This window comes from Gracilinanus agilis, chromosome 3, assembly GCF_016433145.1.
Source record: "Gracilinanus agilis isolate LMUSP501 chromosome 3, AgileGrace, whole genome shotgun sequence".
Classification (NCBI taxonomy): Eukaryota; Metazoa; Chordata; class Mammalia; order Didelphimorphia; family Didelphidae; genus Gracilinanus; species Gracilinanus agilis.
Window position 1 is genome coordinate 55,275,007 of NC_058132.1, and position 17,974 is coordinate 55,292,980.

At 40.1% G+C, this 17,974-nt stretch overlaps 1 protein-coding gene across 1 annotated transcript in view; it reads right to left on the bottom strand.

The window, feature by feature from the left end:
- UBR4 (ubiquitin protein ligase E3 component n-recognin 4) overlaps positions 1 to 273 on the bottom strand; it is a 161,355-nt gene extending 161,082 nt beyond the window's left edge. Inside the window, exon 1 of the mRNA XM_044668702.1 lies at positions 246 to 273. Within this exon, the coding sequence (XP_044524637.1) occupies positions 246 to 273 (28 nt within the window). The remainder of the gene's footprint in view (positions 1 to 245) is intronic.
- Between the last annotated feature and the right edge of the window lie 17,701 nt (positions 274 to 17,974).

Sequence of the window (17,974 nt, forward strand, 5' to 3'; positions counted from 1 at the left end):
CGGGGCCGGGGCCGGGGCCGGGGCCGGGGCCGGGGCGGAGGCCGGGGATGGGGCCGGGGCCGGCAGGGCTGGGGCTGGGGCCGGAGCAGGGACAGGGGCAGGGGCCAGGGCCGGGGTCGGGGTGGGGGTCGGGGCCGGCGCCGGGTCGGGGGCGGGGGCTGGGGCCGGCGTTGGGGCAGCAGGAGCCGCCCCCGCCGCCGCCATGGCCGCCGTCCCTGTCGCCGCCACCACGGCCGCCGCCACCACAGCCTCTTCCCCGCCGCTCGTCGCCATCTTCCCTCTCACGACTGCGCCTCCTCCGGGGGCTTGCCACCGGCCCAGCGCCGCCTCCCGGGAGGGGGCGGAAGTGACGTGCGTCTCCGCGTCAGCCGGCGCGACGCGACCCGACGTGGGCAGTGAGCCGGAGACGCCCAGGGGACGAAAAGACAGGCCTCTTCACGGACCTCAACGATTGGCGAACGGATCCGGACGGCTGCGCCTGCGCAGAACGCTTCGAACGGCGCCCCCCGGCACAGAGGTTGTTTTTTTATTCGAGTACTGTGCTGCCTACTGCGCCTGCGCTGCGCCTGCAGCCTCCGACTACCCGTAGGTTTGGGGAGTTCGCTAATTATAAATATTCTGACGGTGGGATCCTCACCTGTGACAACTGGCGGAATGGCGGGCTTGAGGTGAGTGAGAGACATAGGAAACCTCAAAACTCTCAAGATCCCGGGACCGAGTTCTTTTCTTTCTTTTTTTTTTTTTAAACCTAGGGAATAAGCGGCCCAGAGAGAGTGAGAGAATTGCACGAGGTCCCACAGCGAGCGTGTGGCCCAGGTAGGGCCAGGCCGCGACCTCTCTTCTTCCATCTCTTCTCAGCCCAGCACCCGGAGCCAAGGGATGCCCAGGAACATTCAGCAGCTGAGCAAGGCCTGATAGGGAGCCATCTCACCCATGTCCCCCAGCCTCAGCTTTCTGTCCTTCAACGAAGATTCATTTCCGATGCCTTCCTTAGCCCGATAGTTAAAGAGTCATCCGGTCAGTAAGCATTAGGCACCGATTACGTGCCAGGCACTAAGCAAGCGCTGGGGATACGAAGGAATATAAAGGACAGCCCTTGCCCTCGAGGAACTCAGCCTGAGGGGGAAGAAGAATAAAATGTATCCTGCATATATCACACACACATATATATGCACACATAAGCCATATATATATATACTAGGTAAACTGGAGGTAGTCAACAGAGAGAAGGCACCAGCATTAAGGTAAAAAGAAAAAGCTCCAGATGCTTTTGCTCAGTTTCATCTCTGCATGCATCCTCAGGGAAGTCAAGAGAGCTGTGCATTCTCTTTTTCCTTTCTTCTCTTCTTGAAATCTTCTGCCTGCTTGGTGGACTTGGGATCAAGACTCTTGTGTTTCCACGGAAATAAAAAGTGTAGGGAGCTGTCAGGTTTAACATAATTTGTGATCCAGAACTGCCAGGTGTTGGAAAGTGCTATGGCCAATATGTGAGGTTTCCTGTGAAGAGAAAGACTAGAGGAAGAAGCTGGAGTAAAAGCCGAACCAGTTGGGGGGGGGGGGGACGGGGACGGGAGATTAAGTGCTGGGCTACAAAGGTTTAAAAAAGTAGCCTCTGCCCCCAAGGAATTTATATTTTATTAAAGGAATCAAATAAACACAGATAAAAGTACATACAGAGTATTTTCTTGGGAGAGGATAGTAAATAAGGTGATCAAGAAAGGTCATTTGGAGAGGAGTGCCTGAATTGAACTTTTAGCCATTAAGTCAATAAACATTTACTAAAAGGCTACTATACAGGGGACAGACAGTGGACTGAAAGCCACGCCAGGCAGGAGGTCCTGAGTTCAAATATATCCTACAACACTTCCTACCTGTGTGATCATGAGCAAGTCAACCCCTTTTCTTATCCCTTGGAACCAATACACAGTATTCTAAAAAAGTAAAGGTTAAAAAAACTTTTTTAAGCCTGTGTTGTCAATTGTTGCTAATTAAGCCTACTGGGTTGCTAATAACTAAGCTCTGGGAATACAACAGGCAAAAAACAGTTTGCTAAGGATTCAAAGAGTTTAAAGTATGAAGGGAGTGCACTCCCTAGTGGACAGCTTGACCAAAAATCTGTGGGGAGAAATGGAATGTCACATAAAGGAAACTTCACTCAAAACAGTTTGAGGAGAGTAAGTACAAAGACTAGACAGTTTGGAGCCCAATTCTGACAAGGTTTAAAGGCCAAACAAGAATGTCATTTAATCTGAGAGATAAAAGGGTACAACTGGGGTTTCCACAGCAAGGGGATGACAGTGTCAGACTTGTAATAACTGACAACTGGCTAGTGGAGAATTTAGAAAAAGATAAGGCTGGAGGCAGGAGGAGGTTGTTATAAGTCCTACCTAGAAATAGTAAAAACCACAACTAAGGTAATGTCTGTGTTAGAAGAGGACAGATGCAAGATATATTATGAAAATAGAATTGATGATATGAGAGAAAACAGAAAGTTGGAAATAACTTAAGTTTTATACCTGAGTGATTAGAAGGATGGTGCCTTCCACAAAAATAGGATAAACAGTTTTGAGTATATAAAATTTAAAATAAAACATACTAACAAAACCAATGCAGTGAAAATTGGGAGACAAATGGGAAATTCCAGGAAATCTTTGAAAAATCTTCGTAAGAAGTTTCTCTGATAAAGATCTCATTTCTAAGCAACCTAAGAATCAATTCAAATTTATAAGAACAAGAGACATTTAATAGGCAGTTTTCAGAGAAAGAAACCCAGACTATCAGTAGCCATATGAAAAAAATGCTTGAAATCACTAATAATGAGAGAAATACAAATTAAAACAACTCTAAGGTACTACTTTACACTTGTCAAATTGGCAAGATTAGGGGAAGGGGAAAGGAAAGTGAGAAATGATGGAGTAGTATGGGAAAACAGGTCCCCCCCCCTTTACATCTTGAAACAATTTTTAATAATTTTTTGACAATCCATATACCTTTTTTTACATTTTTACAATTTTACAATCCATATACCCTTACTCCCTCTCACCCCTCCTCCAAGAAGGCAGGTAATATGATATAGGTTGTATATATGTTATCATACAATACATATTTCCATGTTTGTGATGTCGTGAAATGATACATATTGCTTACACTCCAGAGAAAAATTCATGAAAGAAATTAAATAAAGAATGGTATGCTTCAGTCTACATTCATTTAGGAACTCTAGCTGTTCCTTCTGCGTTGGTGGCTATCTTTTATCATCAAGAGTCCCTCGGAGTTGTCTTAGATCCTTGCCTTGTTGATAATATTAAGTCATTCACAGCTGATCATCATAAACTTCTGTTACTGTGTACGTTATTGTGGTTCTGATTACTTCACTTTGCATCACTTCATATAAACCTTTCCAGGACTTTTTTGTGATCACCTTGTTTGTCATTTCTCATTGCACAATAGTATTCCATTACAATCATATAGCTTAGCTTGTTCAGCCATTCCCCAGTTGATGGACATCCCTTCCATTCCAGTTCTTTGCCCAAAAAAAGCTGCTATAAATATTTTTGTACAAGTAGGTCCTTTCCTCCTATCTTTAATCTCTGGTTACTGTGGTTATTTACTACTGCATGTTGAATGTCTAATCCGTTCTGTTGGTCCACCACTCTTTCTTAACCAGTAACAGATTGTTTTGAAGGTTGCCCCTTTATAATATAGTTTGAGATCTAATACCACTAAGCCACCTTCTGGCATTTTTTTCTCCATTAATTTCCTTGATATTTTAGGTCTTTTCTTCTTCCAGATGAATTTTGTTTTTTGTTTTTCTAGCTCTATGATATAATTTTGGAGTGGTTTAATTGGTATGGTACTGAATATGTAAATTTATTTGGGTAGAATTGTCTTTTTTATTATATTGGCTCAATCTATCTATGAGCAATTAATGTTTTCCCAGTTGTATAGATCTGGCTTTATTTGTGTGAAAAGTATTTTATAGTTATGATCATATAGTTCCTGGTTTGTCTTAACAAGTAGATATTTTATATTGTCTATGGTTATTTTAAATGGGATTTCTCTATCTCTTACTATTGGGCTTTATTGGTAGGATAGAGAAACACATGATTTATATAAGTTTATTTTATATCCTGCAACTTTGCTAAAGTTTTTTAATTGTTTTTATTAGTTTTTTGGTTGATTCTCTAGGATTCTCTAAGTATACCAAAGAATGATAGCTTTAGTGCCTCATTGCCTATTCTAATTCCTGTAATTTCTCCTTCTCCTCTTATTTCTATAGCTAGCATTTCTAGGAACCAAGATGACAGCTTAGTAGCAGCAAAAGCCAAAACCACTTTGACAATGCTTCCAAAACTGATCTTTAGAAGGTATCTCAAAATGACAGAAGTCAAAGCAGGATGGAGTGAGGGGGCTCTCCCACTGAATACAGTTTGAAAGGTAGGCAACAAGAGTTGATTTTCATAGGATAAGGATGAACTAGAAGCAAAACTGCACACAGAGGAATGCTGTCTGACCACCACCCTACCTAAGCCAACTTTGGGATCCCAGGATGCAACAAAAGAGCACCTCACACCCATCCCTTGAAGTCCCAGGTCCTGGCATCAGCCTGCAGTAAGGTCCAGAAGTCCATAGCTCTGGGCCTTTTCAAGCCTCTAAGGCCACATTGATGACCTAGCCCCAGGGCAAAATAGCTCACTATACTGAACCCTGCAAGGCAGTAGAAGAGACAGAAGCAGCAAGCAGCTTTCAGAATTCCCAGTCCACAGGCAAAAAAGGTTAGAGAAATGAGCAAATAACAAAAAAAAAATTAAAATTTCTATGGGGAAAAAAGAGCAAAGAACAGAGCCAACAGGGGATCATGAGATTCAAGCAATCACATTCAAAACTTCAAAAAAGAATGAGAATTTGTATCAAGCTCTGGAAGAACTCAAAAAGGAATTCTAGAATCAAAGGCAGGTTGGAGAAAAATAGGGAAAAGAAATGAAAGTAATACAAAAATAAAACAACAAATTAAAAAGCAAAATTGGTCACCTGGAAAAAAGAGGCACAAAAATCCAATGAAGAAAAGAGTATCGTGAAAAGTAGAATGGACCAAATGGAAAAGGAGGATCAAAAAGGTCATGGTAAAAATTCAGTCTTTAAAAATTAGAATTAGGTAAATAATAGCCAGCATTTCTAGTACAATATTGAATGGGAGTGGTGATAATGGGCATCCTTGTTTCACTATTGATCTTATTGGAAGACTTCTAAACTATCCTCATTACAGATATTGTTTCCTCATGGGTTGTTGGGGTTTTTTTGTTTTGTTTTGTTTTTTAATCCTTACCTTCTGTTTTGGAATCAATACTATATATTGGTTCCAAGGTAGAAGAGTGATAAGGACTATGTAATGGAGGTTAAGTGACTTGCCCAGGGTCACACAGCCAAGAAGTGTCTGAGGCCAGATTTGAACCCAAGACCTCCTGTCTCTGGGCCTGACTCTCAGTCCACTGAACCACCTAGCTACCTCCTTGCTCATGGTTTTAGATAGTTTCTGTAGTGCTTTTGGTAGGAATGGCTGTTGTATTTTGTCAAAAGCTTTTGGAAAACAGGTGTTTCTTGTTGATGGAGCTATGAATTAGGCCAACCATTCTGGAAAGCAATTTGGAGACTATGTCCAAAAATCTATTAAAATGCATATTATTTAACTTGGCAATATTGCTACTAGGTCTATACCCCCAAAAGAAATCAAATAAAGAGGGAAATGACTCATATTAAAAAAAAAAAAAAAAAAAAAAAAAAAAAAAAGATTTACAGCAGCTCTTTTTGTGAAAGCAAAGAATTAGAAACTAATGGGGGGCATGGGTAAGTATCAAATTTTGTTATATTTTTGTGATGGAATACTATTGTGCTTTAAGAAATGATGAAGGGGATAGTTTTAGAAAAACCTGGAAAGGCTGGTATGAACTGATACAGAACAAAGGGAACAATTTATACAATACAATAACAACTATATTATAAATTCACACAACTTTGAAAGACTTGGGAATTCTAATCAACACAATGGAACCAATCACAGCCCCAGGAGATTTCATAATGAAACAAACTGAACCTTCCAGAAAGAGGGATGATAGACTCAAAAGAGTACAAATAGTAGCAATTGGGGAGAAGGGGGAGGTAATAGCTAATGTAGGAATTTGTTTTGCTTGACTATACATTTTTTAAAGGGTTTTTTTTTGTTTTTTTTTTTTACCTCTGCTTTCTCAATGGGCAGGGGAGGGAAAATTTGGAACTGAAAAAAAAAATTGAATTTAAAAAATAACAATAACAAATAGGAACTTTAGGAAGTGGGACATACTGTGGAAGCAAACCCAGTTCCAGAAAATGAGACTAAAACCAAAGGAAGTTATAAATGCTGGAGACTATCAGCTATCATAAAACTTAGTGAATTAGACGAGAGAAGTGGGAGAATTATGAACTATTGCTATAGGGATTAAAAAGTATGAAAACTGGTCTTTGTTTTCAAGGAGGAAGCCAACATAAGAAAATCCAGTTCCTACTAGTTCCAGGACCCCTTGATTACGGGCTACAGGAAGCAAACGAGACCTTCACTGGTCACCCACACTGAAAGCAGAAACCTATCTGTTGAAAAAAAGCTGTAGAGAAAAAGAATCATTTAGAAAAGTAAAAGAATCAGGGAAACAGAGATCACAGCAACCTGATACTAGAATATTTCCAGCAGGGTACAGGCAACAAAGCAGAACTTTCTAATACTAAAGATGTAGTCTGGATGGGCAGTCATGCTGGATGTAACTGAGAGGCAAGTCAAGTCAAAGAGCATGGATTAAGCATCTGTTATGAACCAGGCAAACACTAAATTGTTTCGACAGAAACTACCAACTTCGGGGCCCCTTCCAGGAAATAGAGCTGGGAACAGAAATCATCAAAGTTCCCTAAAACCTGAAGTCCTCATCATTTACCTACAGTCTCTTCCACCTTGACATTGATGGAACCTCTTGCAAGAATAATGACAGTTGAAAATGTGGTGTGCCCTGGTTGGACAGTATATAACAAGTGACCATTACATTATACTCAAAAGAGATATTTGAGGGAGTCAACCTATGAAAGGACAAGTGCTTGGCAGACTAATAGACAAGGACCATCTATCCACATTTGCAATATGTCAGGGTAAGTTTGAAGTTTAAAGAAATTCTTAGCTTCAGGAGGGTTACCTTGCTGTGAAGATGAGATTAACTCTACCCTGCCTATTTTTAGATTTAATCACCAAAAGTGTAAACACCCCACTTACACTTAATTCCAACCATAATTTTTACCCCTTTTTTACAGTGGCTTTGTTATATTCAAACCCAGCATCCATTTATAGACAGTCAACATTGACTGGACTCAATTTCACTTTATTCAGAGTATTATTAATAGGAGACTTCTGGCACCAAGTTGGATCTTAATGCCTGAACATCTTGACCAGTGGTTCCCAAACTTTTTTGGCCTACCACCCCCTTTCCAGAAAAAAATATTACTTAGCACCCCCTGTTACATACTATCACCGCCCACTTACAGTTATTCACTGCCCCCAAATGCACCTGTGACCATCACTGCCCCACTAGATCACTGCAGCACCCACCAGGGGGCGGTGGCACCCACTTTGGGAATCACTGATCTCAGACACAGAAAAAGAATCGGTTGAATGAGTTCAGCTGAAGAACAGGTAACATTCTTATTGTGTGGCTTGTTCCTAAGGAGCATCTATCTCACAGAATTTATTTTACTCTTAACCTTTCTGTGAGTGATTTAGGTGTATTGGTCTCCCATATACAAAATGGAGTTTTTGGTTCTGAAGTGAGCTGTCTGTTCAGAGAAATTTCTAACTGAGAAAAACATAGGTATCTGTCATAGGATGATAGTTATTGAGCTAACTCGACCCTAAAAGTCTTCCAGCACAATATCCTCATTTTATAAAGAAACTGAGGCCCAAGGTCATATAGATAGTAAACATCAGAGGTGGAATTAGAACTCAGGTCCTTTGACTCAAGTTCTATAAATTGAGGATGTATTTCTTAATGACCTCAAACAGATACATAACTGCCAAGTAAGCTAGTAATATATTTTTAGTCATTTAATAATTTTTATTACAAATAATACCAACAAGACTTCTGCTTCCAGGATAAGGAAAGAACATTCTGTGCTCACCCAAACCCATCTCCAAACTACTTCAAAAACTCAAAACAAATTCTGGAGCAGCAGGACCAACAAAAGACATGGTGAAAATAGCGTGCTACCCCCAAGACAATATAGAAGGACTGCAGGAATGACCTATCTCATTGTGGGGTATTGGGAGAAAGCACCTAGGGCAGTGATGGTGAACGTTTTAGAGACCAAGTGCCCAAGCTGCACCCCTCATGCCACATGTGAGGGCCCCCCCTTACCCCAGATAGGGAAAGGAGGAAGCACTCCCACTGAACTGCTGGGCAGAGGGGTGGGTGATAGGAGAAATACCCTCAGTCATGCATGGAGAGGGAGAAGGGAGCATCCTGCTCCAGCATGTATGCCATAGGTTTGCCAACACAGGCCTAGGGGAATTGGTGCAGGAAGGGAGGGTATCCAGCTTAATCCAGGACAGATGGCATCTGGATAGCTGCAAGTCCTCCCTACAGCAAGCCAGCCAGACCACTCCCTCAAGAGTGCATACTGCAGAACCCAAAGGCAGCCAAGCCACCCGCTCACAGTTCACACTGTAGAACCCAAAGAAAGCCAGGGTTCCCCAAGGACTGCATTAGACCACAATACGAGCTCAGAGTAGTGCTCCCATCACCCCAGGAATAATGCTGAACTTCAACAATTGGAAGGTCATGAAATAGGCTAGAAAAATGAGAGAAAGGGGAAAAAAACTGACCTTAGAAAACTACTTTAACGACAGGAGGTTAAAATACAAACTCAAGAATAGCAATGTCAAAATGGAAATATGTGAAAGGGTACCAAGCCCAAAAACAAAAAACTTCTGGAAGAGCTCAAAAAGAAGTTCAAAAATCAATAAGGGAGACAGAAGAAAAATTGAGAAAAAAAATGAAAGAGTCAACAGCTTAGTAAAAGATATACAAAAATTCACTGAAGAAAGCAACTCCCTGAGGGCAACTAGGTGGCTCAGTGGATTGAGAGCCAGCCCTAGGTTCTAGGTTCAAATCTATGCTCAGATTCTTCCTAAGTGTGTGACCTTGATTAATCCCCACTGCCTGGCCCTTATAATTCTTCTGCCTTGAAACCAATATACAGTATTAATTCTAAGATGGAAGTTAAGGCTAAGAAAGAAAGAAACTCCCTAAAAATTAGAATTGGCAAAAATGTTAAGGGATTTTCAAAAATTCAATGAAAAAAAAATCCCTAAAAATTAGAATTGAGCAAATGGATGCTAATGACTCCATAAAACATAAGGAACCAATAAAACAAATGATACCAACAGGTATATGTAATTAGAATATAGGAATGAACTGAATAATAGAATCTATAGTATTTACATTTGGGTTTATATAATATCCACTTAAAATATCAGTTTAATTGCCTCTTCTGATCTCTTCTGTGTACTTATTTTTAATTATTTATCATCCAACAACATTGAATATAAAATAAACTTTGCAATTAAAAAAATTATATTTAATTTCTAACATGGAAAGACAATCATCCACAGGACCTTTAGCTCATTGCTAAATTTGATACTGCCTGCAGTCACATGAAAATAGAACAGAGTTTGAGACTAGCCAGATAAGATGTCAACAACTTATGTAAACCTTGTTTTGTTGAACCCTCTTCAGTTTTTCTCTGATGGCTGCCAACAAGGATAGATAGCTGATGAAAGTCTGGAAGAAGTAACAAAAGCCAACATGCAAGAAAGTAAACCTAAGAAACCCAGATTTATTCCGTTAAGCAGCTATTGTTGAGACACTAACATAAGTTGGAGCACTGTTAACTGATTCCACATATGAATGAATAAATGAATAAGTAAAAACTGTATATGGTCACTATGTTCATGTGATAATGCTTCTCATGTAATTTAGTCATCATGGAAACCATCTGTCAGGTAATTTTCTGCAAGTAATGTGTGGATGGACATTATATTAAATGTAGGCTAGTTACCAAAGACGAGTTGATTATTCTGGATGAATTGGCTCTTAAGGACAGGAGATTGTTTTAAGTTCTGACAAACTATGACCTTAGGCAAATCATTTTATTTATCACTGTCAAGGCTTTCAACTTATGTGTCTTCCTCATCTCCTCCTACTCTCATTCTTCATATCCAGTCTGTTATGAAGTCTTGTCAATTCTGTCTTCTCAACATGTCACATATAGCCGTTTCCTCTGAAGAGAAGGTCTCTTATCATGGTACAGACTCCTCATCATTTCACAGCTAGACCATTGTAGTAGCTTTCTAGTTGGTCTCCCTGCCATCTTGACTCTACTCAGCTACCACAGTAATCTTCCTAAACTATAGGCCTGTCTGGGTATGTGTCTGTCACACACACACACACATTCTATAAATTCTAGTGGTTCTCTGTTATCTCCAAGATCAGCCTTTTGTTTAGCTTTTAAAGCTCTTCAGAACCTCCTGTTTTCCAGTCTTATTTCCAGTCTTTCCTCCACAACCTCAACAATCCAGTGACCTAAACTTTTCTTTTCCTTTCACAAGACACTCCTTCCCCAGACTATGCATTTTCCTTGGCTATCCCTTTTTATTTTTCTTGGAATGTTCTCCCTCCTCTCTAATTCCTAGCTTCAACTTTTAGCTAAAGTCCCACCTTCTACACAATCTGTTCCCAGTCTAATTTAATGTAAGTGCCTTCTCTCTGAGATCACCTCCAGTTTATCATGTACATCTTTTGGGGATGTAGTTTTTGTCATTTTCCCCATTAAATTATGAACCACTTGAGGTCAGGGACTAGCTTTGACATTCTTTGAATCCCCAATTTTTAGCACACTCTTGGCACATAGGTGCTTAATAAATAAATACTTCTTTATTTGACCTAACTTTTAAAGTTAAACTAAACAGTAGTTTAGTTAAACTAAAAAAAGTTAAACTTAAACTTAAAAAGTTAAAGTTAAAGTTAAACTAAACAGTAGTTTACATTCAGTTACAAGGCAATAGGAAGTCTCCAGTTTTTATTGAATGGGAGAATGACATAGATTTATGCTTAAGGAAAATTATTTTGGCAGTTATGTGAGAATGGTCTAGACTTGAGAAAGTGACGACTTAGGAGCCTGTTCATCTATTTAAGAGGCAGTGAAGGTTTGAACTAAAGTGGCAACTGAGTTGAAAGAAGGTGCTAGATGCAAGAGATTATTAATACTTCCTTAAGTCTAGATAGTAACAAAACAAATCATGTAGTGATTGCTGATTTCTTAGGTGTAAATGTTCACACTGAAATATTTCAGTTCTCAGGAGCCAGTTCAAGTAGGCTTTGGCAAACCCTAGGATATATAGGAAGATCATGTGAGGGGATAGTAGAATTTAATGAAGTTTTTGTTTGTTTCTAGAATGAGGGAGACTTAGATATGTTTGAAATCAGCAAGAAAGAAACCAGGGATGAATAGGGAGAGATTGATGATTGGCAGGGAGTGGGAGGGGAGGATCAAGGGCATATATGGAGAAGTTGACCTTTTCAGAGGAATAAAGTCACTTAGAAAGTGATAAAGAGAAAGGTGGGGGGGGGGGGGGGGGAAGGGCTCTTAAGTGAATAGCCTAACGTTTTCTCAGTAAAGAAGCAGGGTCCTTAGTTGAAAGAGTGAGAAGCAGTGGAGGTACAGGAGGCTTGAAGAAAGAAAAAGGACTGGAATAGCCTTTGTAGTAAGTTAAAGTAGAGGATCAGTTTGGTATAAAAAGATTGCCTTGTTGGCAGCTGGGTAGCTCAGTGGTTTGAGAGCCAGGCCTAGAGATGGGAGGTCCTAGGTTCAAACCCGGCCTCAGACACTTCCCAGCTGTGTGACCCTGGGCAAGTCACTTGACCCCCATTGCCTAGCCCTTACCACTCTTCTGCCTTGGAGCCAATACACGGTATTGACTCCAAGATGGAAGGTCAGGGTTTAAAAAAAAAAAAAATTGCCTTGCAGCCCGGAACCCAGTTGAAGCTAGACAACAGGAATTTATACTTTGCTTAGTCACTATGGCTCTATCACTTTCTCCATCTCCATTCAGCATATGAGTAGGAGTGGAGGAAGTAGATAATGGGAGTAAACCAGGGCTGGAGTTAGCAGGAGCTAAATGATAAGACAAGGGGGCAGCTACTTAACACAGAGGATAGAGCACCAGGCCTGGAGATGGGAGGCCCTGGGTTCAAATCTAGCCTCATACACTTCCTAGCAATGTGGCCTTGGTCAAGTTACTTAACCCCAGCTACCTAGCCCCTACTGCTCTTCAGCCTTGGAATCGATATTTTGTATCGGTTCTAGGAGAAATAAATAACAGGATATAAAAAAAAAATGATAGGACAAAGAACTGAGAGATTCACAAGGAGATAACAGAATTGAATTGGTTGACTATAATCAAGATTGGGAAAATTGGAAAATGAAGTCACAACAAGGGTAATATGAGAAAGCACTAAGTACTAGAAAGATTAGCATTTGTGATAAGAGAAGAGAGATGTATGGTAGAGGAATATCAGGTTTCCTTTGAGGAAGAATACTTGTGCTTAATGGTGAGTTCCAGGAGTATAACTTTCCCTGAATCTGACTGAGGCAAAATGAAAGACTAAGTCATGGAGTGGATTTAAGGAAATTGAAGAATTCAGGTTAATTTGGTAAGAAGTAGAATACTTTGAATGGATGAAAAGATGCTATACAGGAAACATTTCCAGATTGGCTGAAGAGATTCAGTCACAGGATCCAAACGCCTGGCCCGCTCCTTGGTGAAAGCCATTTCAGCCAAGCTCCTGAAGTGGTCGTTGTTTTGGGGGAGAAGAACCTTTATCTCATTCCCCACCTTTGACTAGAGGAAATCCTTGCAAACTTCAAAAGGTCTGGAAGATTTGGATTCATCATGGATAATCCTGGCAGTGTCTTTGAAACAACACAAGGCAGTTTCCACATCAGGAAAATAAATTAGACATGTTTAAGATGGGCAATTTTAGAACAGTATAAGTTGCAAACTACACCATGCCTGAGAGAAGAAAAGGACTTCCAGGAAGTCTCTCTCTACCACCTTATGTACTCTAATCTTCAGTTCATTTTCCCCAGGAATCTGTATGTACTTGCAGGAAATTGTGCCCATGGTTTAGGGAGAATATTTTGGACCAGTTCTTGTTACCATGCCACTTTGGTGAATATCCATTTCTAAAAGCTAATTGAATCTGAATGGCTAATTGGTGTCAACTGATAATGATTGGTGGAAGTATACCTGCAGGTGCTCAAGTCAGATAGTATTAGAGAAAACTCGGAGACCTCCTGGGATGATAGTGCTGGGGATGAGGCTGGATGGGGAAACCTAGCTTGCTCAGCTAGTAGGACTTGGGGATAGTATCCCCAGAAGATGTGCTAAAGTAGTAGAGCACTAAAGAGTCCTCCAGAAATCTCAAAAAGCCCTTGTTCCTTCAATCACTTTCTTCCCCCAGGTGTGAAAAACTTGAGAGAGAGAGCTCTCAATTCTGAACTTTTGTAAGGAGAGAACAATTTTTCTTTAGAAAAGAAATTCAATCAAGCTAATCCTTGAATTTTATCACTGAACAGTGGTCTGAGATTATCTCAAAGCTTTCGGTCTTTCCTGCCCCAGGGAAGGAAGCTCAGGATTTAAGACTTTCTTTAAAATTGTAAATTGACTGACTTAAAAAGCAAACTTCAAAGCTGTGAGATCTAGATAATAAATGTAGAAGAAATTGGATTTTGGTGGTGGGATGAAGGAATAGGGCTAGTTCTCATGTTAAATTGCCATCCACTGGTAGACAGTGCCTCATAGGGTAGATAGTTTTACCTTCAAAGGCTAGTCCACCTTTAAGAGATGGAATAGAGGTAGCACAGTGGATAGAGCACCAGGCCTGGAATCAGGAGGACCTGCATTTAAACCTGGTCTCAGACACTTCCTAGCTAAGTGACCCTGGGCAAGTCACTTACCCCAATTGCCTAGCCCTTACCTTTCTTTTGCCTTAGAATCAATACTTAGTATTCTAAGATGAAAGGTAAGGGTTAAAAGGGGGGCAGGGGGACTGAGAGAAAGCAAGGTTTCTAGGCCCATGAATCAAAGCTCTCAGGATCTCTCCTATGACTTTATTTGAACCTCTTCTATGTGTTTAAATTTGTGTTATGGTTATTTATGCAAATGCCTTAAAGGCAAAATGCTTATTCATCTTTATACCTCTTCCAAATAAAAATTGACTTTTATGATAGGAAATGTGGGAAGTCATTCCTGATTTGTCTGAATTATTAAAACATTAACTTTGTTAGGGTTAAAGTTTGTGACCTGAAAAGCCATCTACTGGGCAGAAGTGGAAAAAGAAGGGAAGGATAAAAAGGTTTTGGTGAAAACTACTGATGTCTGGAGATTTAACATTATCTTCACACTCTGATCTGACACGGACCACAAAACCATTTGTAAATGGTTTTAACATTTTGCCATTTGGAAAGATTTTACATCCTTTTCTTACATCATCATCACAGTTATGAGGTTGACAGGGCCTGCACTATTCTATTGCTCTTTCCATAATTATTAATGATAATTGCCAGATCTAATGACCATATCTCCATCATCATGACCTTCCCATAGAATTTGACATTGTTGACCCCACTCTTCTTAATTCCCTCTTTTCTAGGTTTTTGGGGTCACCACTCTTTCCTGGTGACTAGATATACCATGTTTATGTTGCCTAACCTCAACTGGGCCCTCACTGCTATTAGGCAATCTTCTTATACTTCCCTAATTAACTTACTATCCTGCTAACCACAGCAGCTCTTCCAAATCTTTTAATTTCTCCTCAAACCCCTCATGGCTTCTCTCCCCCCCCCCCCCAACCTCTCAGCTGAGAAACTTGCCTTATATTTTGCTGAAAAAAAATGAAGCCATTCCCCTAAGAGCTCCCACTTCTCTTCTCTTCCTAACCTCCTATAACCCAGAAAGATGCCACTATCTACTTTACCCCTTCACTCACATGAAGTGGCCCTTCTCCTTTGCCAAGGCTAACTCCTCTTCATACACAAGTAACCTCATTCCATCCCATCTTCTCCAATGGTTTGCCTCTTCTGTCATTCTCCCTTAATCTTTGATCTCTTGTTTACTGGCTGCTTCCCTATTGCATACAAATATGCTCATGCCTCCTTCATCCTCAAAAGACCTTTGATCCATCCATCCCCACTAGGTGCTTCCACTTTGATTTCCCATCACTCTAAACCAGTGATTCCCAAAGTGGGCACCACCGCCCCCTGGTGGATGCTGCAGTGATCCAGGGAGGCTATGATGGCCACGGGTGCATTTATCTTTCCTATTAATTGCTATTAAAATTTTTTTTAATTAATTTCCAGGGGGCTAAGTAATATTTTTTCTGGAAAGGGGGTGGTAGACCAAAAAAGTTTGGGAACCACTGATCTAAACTCTCTACAGTCTGGTTTCCAACCTTATCATCCAACTGAAACTGCTCTCTTAAGAGTTATCAGTGATTTCTTAATTGCCAAATCTAATGGCTTCTTCTCAGTCCTCATCTTTCTTGACTTCTCTACACTGTTAATTTCCTCTCCTTAATACACTCTTCTCTCCCAGTTCTCCTGCTATCTCTCGGACAATCCTCTACAGGAACACTTCCTGAACCTTCTTGATTTTAGTGCTGCTTATTTCCTATTTATCCTATATAGCTTGTTCGTCCTTTACTAGATTGTGAGCTCAAGAACAGATGTTGTCTTTTACCTTTCTTTGTATACTCCAGCACTCAGCACAGTGCCTGGCACATAGCAGGAGCTTAATAAATGTTTACTGACAGATTAAGCTTAAAAGTGGCAGTTAAGATTCAAACCCAGCCTTTCTGGTTCCAAGTATGTGGCCCCAAGTACACTGTAAATGCACTATTCCAACTTCATCTACACATTTCTGAAGAGATTCTTCTGAAGGATGTTTGTGTCTTCTTACCACATCTTATAGGTGACCTAAAGCACAAGTTTCTGATAGTTTGTAAAGAACATCCTGCAGGAGCATATCCAAGGACTAGGCCATGACTTCACTAGATTTATAGCTAGAGGGGTATAAATATTCACTTTTAATTTAAATGGGACCTGGCCTCAGATACTTCCTAGCTGTGTGACCCTGGGCAAGTCACTTGACCCCAGTTACCTAGCCCTGCTCTTCTACCTTAGAATGGATACTTATTATCCATTCTAAGACAAAAGGTACTTTTTTTTTTTTAAACTTAAATAGACTGGGCAATAACTGAAGAACTTCGCAAAGGCCCACTTGAGCCATCCTGTTACAGGAAACAACCCCTTCCCTACTCCCAACATCTCATTAGCCATTGCTGAATTAAAAATGGTTTAAAGATAAGTATATTGAGTCAAGGACTTGAAAAGGTTGAGTGCTATCATTTTTAGTTTATAAAAATATTTGCATTTAATATCAAAGTACTTTTAAGGCTCAGTTTGTGCTACCAACACCCAGCAAAGTCCATTCATGACCAAGATCTCTGCTTAAGCTTCATCAGGCTCTATCAAGTTAGAAAGATGCACTCACCGGCTAGTAGAGCATGAATTATCTGAAGATTAGGCTAGCTAAATTCTTAGAGGCTCACTACCAGGTTGACAACCAGATGAAATTGTATGACCCCAGAAATTCAAAAAGAACATTTGCTAAAGGGTTAGTTGTCAGTGAAAACACAAAAGCCTGGCAATAAATAAAGGGCCAAAGGAGGAGGCAGTCTGGAAGGCACAGAAGAAGTACATAAGATCTTCACAGAAAACAGGGCACAATATTTCTCTTTTTAGTCATAAGATATGAGGGCCAGGTGGGTTTATCACAGTTTTTTAAGTGCCAAAATATCATTTATTGGCATTATTCCATGTTATTTTAACAAATGAGATTTCAATGCTAACTTGCAAATAGTGGCATGCAACAAATTCTTATCAATCTTGACAGACACAACAAAAGTGAAAGTTAAAGACATCTACTACATGTCATCCAAAACAGGGCATTCACTTTCATATTAACAAAGAAACTAACAGTTGAAAAATGTGGTTAAGTCTTCACATCCAAAAACATGGTTACGAAAAGCCACTTAATCTTTCACATTAATAAGGCGCTTTACATTTTGTAGAGCTTTTCCTCAAAATAACACTGGGAGGTGGGTGGCAGAAGTATCTCCCAGTTTTATAGATGAGAATATTGAGACTCAGAGACAATAAATAACTTCTCTAGAGTCACACAGCTGAATAATGATATCAGAACAGATCTGATATCAATTTCACTTTTTTTCCCCACCTGTTCTTCCTATCTTAGAATCAATACTATGTATCGGTTCTAAGGCAAAAAAGCAATTAAGACTAGGCAGTGAGGGGTTAAGTGACTTGCCCAAGATCACACAGCTAGGAAGTGTCTTGAGATTTTAATCCAGATCTTTCAGTCTCCAGTTCTGGTGTACTATTCACTGAGCCAGCTAGCTGCCCCTAATAACTCTGTTTCTGGAATGCTGGCAGATATCAGAAGACCTTTGAACATATTATCTTAACAAGAACTGATTGTCTACTAGCACCAAAAAGGCTTTAGATTACCTAGAAAAAAGACTTTCTAATTATGAAAAAAATGTAAATCGAGGAAAATGTCCTGAAAGTAAATAATGCTTTTTATAAAGACCCTAAGAAGCACACAAATAGTAAATATTAGGTAAGGTCCAGATAATTTGAAATGAAAGAATTAGAAAAGCAGGAAATATCCAACTTCAAGCTGTGGATGACATTTCCAAACTTGCTCCTATGGTGTGAATAGTTTTCTAATTTTGTTGTTTTAATATCACAATTTGGCTATAGGTGAATT